The following is a 4,330-nucleotide window of genomic DNA, read 5'->3' as shown; positions in this document are numbered from 1 at the left end:
TCTATAATAAGATTATTAATTTATTATAGTTATTTTCTATAAAAAATATTAATTTAAATTAATTCAAAATTTGATTTATCAATTTTTGACCAAATTAATTTATCTTATATAATTTTGACAAAAATAATATAATTTAATCAATTAGATGTATTAAAATTTAGTTAATAACATACGTTTAAAAAAAAAGTTTTAATTATCTTTATTGGAATGTAACCTATGATTTTTAGGATTTAGAATTTAGTTCCGCCTAAAAAACAAGGGTAACCGTGAACTGGATATAGTTCCTTATCTAGTTTGTTGAAACACTCCAAAGTCCAAACCCCTTACTCAGTTACTCCCTTGAGTCCCTTCTCCCTCTCACTGTGCTATGCTGATGCCACTTCCACTACCACTAGTTCAACAAACCAACCTAAACCAAATGCTTCTTTATCCACCGTCACCCTCTCCTCGCTGCGGCTGCTGCAATGTGTTCTCTCTCCACGGTCGCTGTTGCTCTGTAATCTCTCTCCACCGTCGCTGCAACCTCTGAGCTCGTCCCCATCTCTGCCTGTGCTCTCTTGTAGTTTTCTGTGCCTACGCCGCTTCTCTGATTTCGCCGCAAGTCACCTCTCACCTTCGTTGCTGCTCTGCTCTCTGCTCGCCCAGTCTCCGTCACTGCCTTTATACTCTGTCGCCGCGGGTCGGATCTCTCCACCGAAATGCTCTCTTCAATATAAGTAAGTGATATGCATTCAATGGAGTGGTGGTTATGATAAGGAAAAAACTAAGAAAGCGTGAATTTATAGTAGTTGATATAATATACAAAATACCTGGAAACTGTTAATGATGTTAAAGTTTACATAGATAGATGGTAATGATTCATGAGCTTGACTCTGACGTAGGTCTAGTGTGATTGATAACTGGAATTGGAGGAAGGCATTGCCAGATTTATTTATTTATTTATTTTGTAGCTTTTTTTCTCAGTATGTAGTTCCTGAAGATGAGGGTGAGGAGATTGGAGGGCTATTTTAGTGGTAACTGCCTCTAGCGTAATTGAAAGTAGTAGGAAGAGATACATATAATTTAACTATTTTAAGCTTGTTATCACTTAAAAAACTGAACTAACTATTATTAAACGGTAAACTGAACTGAAAATTTTATGCACTAATTTAAATAGTGGAACTAGAAGTAGATTTTCAAACTTCTTAGTACTTAGAATACCTAATTTCAAATTCCTTAGAGTAGTAAAAGTAATATTATCAGAAGTGAAAAGTCACATGCAGATGTCTTCTAATGAAGTTGATAGTTGAGGATTGTCAAATGATAATTTAGTTTAACTTGTTAAATAATCTAATAGGTCTGAATTATTAACTTCACATAAAAATAATTACATGTAAATCTCCACTATTCTCAGATATTATATTTGTGAGAATTTGAAGATGCAGTCATGCAAAGGGCAGAATTAATTTCATGCTTTTCAGTTGTGGCAATTGGCGAATTTAACTCTCAATAATCTCATTTCAACAACATAATAAATATCATAGTTCACATTGTAGTTTCAGGAAATCGTTATCACGTGAATTTAAGACCATTCTCTGGAGTTAACTCAATAAAAATAAACACTTCTTATTTTGAATAGAGTCCTTTAAAGTCATGCTTTCCTCCAAAATTATTTCATTTATGTTTTGTTTCTTTTGTTCGGAAACCTATAAAAAGTTTTTGTTGAAAGAAAATCATAGAGAATAAGGAGAACGGCCTCATTCCTTTAAGGGTAATGCTAAGGTAAAGAGTGAAAATTTAGTGAAGGGTAAAGATTGCTTTTTAGAACAGAAAAAGTTCATCAATAAAAATTTGTCATGTGCAATGCACATATTCATTCTAAATTTAGTCAAAATCTTCACTCTTCACCCAATTCTACTCTTCACCAAAGAAATTTCCTTCCTTGATATTAGTGTTGAGAGGGTAGCATTGTACTTGAGTGTGTGAAAAGTTGTAATCCCATCATCATCACATTGGAAGAGGTTGTTTCTTCCTTTTAGCCACACTCACTCTCTCACAATGAGGCGAAGCATAGCATAGCTTAGCTTAACTCAATTTCTGAGATTATCACTTCCTGTTTCTCCATTGACCCAATTTTTTTTCTCTTCTCTTATCAGCTTTGCTCTTCTCCCACCTCACACCACAACCGCAAGTAAGAGATAACCTCCTCATTTTTTCTTTTTGAATAACTTTTGTTATTAAAATTTTCATTACTATTTGCGAATTCTGATGCACAATGGACTCCAATTGCATATGAAACCAGACATATTAAAAAGAACACCACTGTTTTTTCTTTCAAAATTTTTTGTAAAATTATTCTTAGTTCCCTATGAATTGTGATTGATAATGAGTCTCTCAAATTTGTTGATGTGTGTATCATTACTTCTCAAAGCAATATTATTGTTACTTGTTAGCCTCTGTTATCTTAGTTGTTAAGCCATGTCTGCCCAAAAATTAAAAATGTCTTTCTTTTACTTTTTCAAGAATAACATGGAAACCAGCAGCACCCACAATGGGAGTAGCATGATGTGGTTTTTCAAGGATAGAGGGCTTGATGATAATAGCATACAAGGAATTTTCAGAAGGTGCAAACGCCTTGAGAGTGTTAACAAAGAGAGAGCAAATGAGAATTGGGAATACTTGAGAAGCATTGGAATTCAAGAAAGAAAGATTCCCTCTGTTGTTTCGAAATGCCCCAAGATCCTCGCTCTCGGCCTCAATGAGAAGATTGTCCCCATGGTTGAGTGTCTCAGGACATTAGGAACAAAGCCCCATGAAGTCACCTCTGCCATAGCCAAGTTCCCTCACATACTCTCACACAGTGTCGAAGAGAAACTTTGTCCCCTTTTGGCCTTCTTTCAGGCATTAGGCATACCCGAGAAGCAACTAGGGAAGGTGATACTGCTCAATCCTCGGCTTATCAGCTACAGCATCGAAACAAAGCTGAAGGAGATTGTGGACTTCCTTGCTAGCCTTGGTCTAAATAAAGATGGAATGATTGGAAAAGTCATAGTCAAGGACCCGTTTATAATGGGTTATAGTGTTGATAAGAGACTCCGACCAACTTCAGAGTTTCTGAGGTCAATAGGCCTGAGTGAGTTAGATCTTCAGGCGGTGGCTGTGAACTTCCCAGCAATCTTAAGTAGAGATGCGAAAAAGGTTTTGATGCCCAATTATGATTTCTTAAAGAAATGCGGATTTCAAGACAAACAAATAGCTGCTTTGGTTGTTGGTTTTCCTCCTATTCTGATCAAGAGCATACAGAACTCTTTAGAGCCCAGGATTGGATTTTTAGTGGACGTGATGGGGAGACAAGTGGATGAAGTCGTTGATTATCCCTGCTTCTTTCGTCATGGCCTGAAGAGAAGGTTAGAGTTGCGGCACAAACTTTTAAAGCAGCAGAATCTAGATTGTAGCTTGAGTGAAATGCTGGACTGTAATCAGAAGAAGTTCCACATGAAGTTTGGCTTGTTAAAATTGAGTAACTAGTTTATTATTTGCTATTAGTTTAATAGTTTGATCCATATATCTGTCGTTTGAAATTTTTGGAATTTAATATTCATCTGATTGTTTGCTCTAATCATATTCTTGTGATCTACTGTATGAGTTGATATGTTTTCCCTTGGATCTATAATTGAGCTATCTTTCCGTGACACAGATAATGGGGTTTCCTCTGTCACCATGTCGTGATGGCAATGAGATCTTGTGAGTGCTGTTGTCCTATATACACTTGTTTTTTGGCATGTTAAATTCGTTGCAGTAAGTTTCATGAATTATGAAAGAAGATTTAGGTAAAGAAACTCGGTCAATATCTGATTGAGTTAAATCAGATTGTAAAGATAATAAAGAGTAGTTATATTCTATTAGGAAGTTAGTTATAACTGTCCCTATTATCGGTAGACATAAGTAATTGAGTCAGTGATATATATAGACATAGTTGTATCAGTAATTCATTCAATACAGAATTCACATTACAGTATAACACTTTCCTTTCCCTTCTATTCTCATTGACAAGAATGTGAATTCTGAGTCTACTAATTCTGCCGCTTTCTCTGATGTTATATCTACTATCTCTGCTCTTTGCTCCTTCATCTATTGATCCTGCAACTTCTATATCTCGTCCTGGTTCTCAAACTCCCTCTCCTAGTCCTGAGTCTGATAATACTGTCTCTTGTTCTCCTCCTTCCTCTGGCACTCAGCCTCAAACTCTTATTGGAATTTTGCTGCCAAAAGAATTCTAAAGGGGAGGTTATTAGACACAAGGCTAGACTTGTTTTACTCTAACTGCAGGAGTTGACTTTGATCAGGTATT

General features: G+C 35.8%; 1 protein-coding gene across 3 annotated transcripts; it reads left to right on the top strand.

Annotated features, from left to right (window-relative positions):
- Positions 1 to 276: 276 nt before the first annotated feature.
- LOC130954963 (transcription termination factor MTERF6, chloroplastic/mitochondrial-like) lies at positions 277 to 3,822 on the top strand. 3 transcript variants are annotated; one of them, XM_057881739.1, is made up of 4 exons: positions 277 to 716; positions 2,136 to 2,170; positions 2,503 to 3,386; positions 3,677 to 3,822. In XM_057881739.1, exons 3-4 carry the CDS (start codon positions 2,509 to 2,511, stop codon positions 3,678 to 3,680), a joined length of 882 nt encoding a protein of 293 aa, XP_057737722.1. In that variant the 5' UTR covers positions 277 to 716; positions 2,136 to 2,170; positions 2,503 to 2,508; the 3' UTR covers positions 3,681 to 3,822. The 3 variants fall into 3 exon arrangements, with proteins under 3 accessions (XP_057737722.1, XP_057737720.1, XP_057737721.1); XM_057881737.1 differs by lacking the exon at positions 3,677 to 3,822 and having other exon boundaries at positions 278 to 716; positions 2,503 to 3,621; XM_057881738.1 differs by lacking the exons at positions 2,136 to 2,170; positions 3,677 to 3,822 and having other exon boundaries at positions 278 to 716; positions 2,503 to 3,621.
- The last annotated feature ends 508 nt before the right edge of the window (positions 3,823 to 4,330 follow it).

The sequence above is a fragment of the Arachis stenosperma genome, chromosome 10 (assembly GCF_014773155.1).
Source record: "Arachis stenosperma cultivar V10309 chromosome 10, arast.V10309.gnm1.PFL2, whole genome shotgun sequence".
In the NCBI taxonomy this organism is placed as follows: domain Eukaryota; kingdom Viridiplantae; phylum Streptophyta; class Magnoliopsida; order Fabales; family Fabaceae; genus Arachis; species Arachis stenosperma.
Note: the sequence above shows the minus strand (reverse complement) of the source record. Positions and strands in the feature narration are given on the sequence as shown.

Excerpts from the sequence above, each read along its gene's own strand:
- LOC130954963 (XM_057881738.1), top strand. The coding sequence starts at position 2,509 with ATGGAAACCAGCAGCACCCACAATGGGAGTAGCATGATGTGGTTTTTC.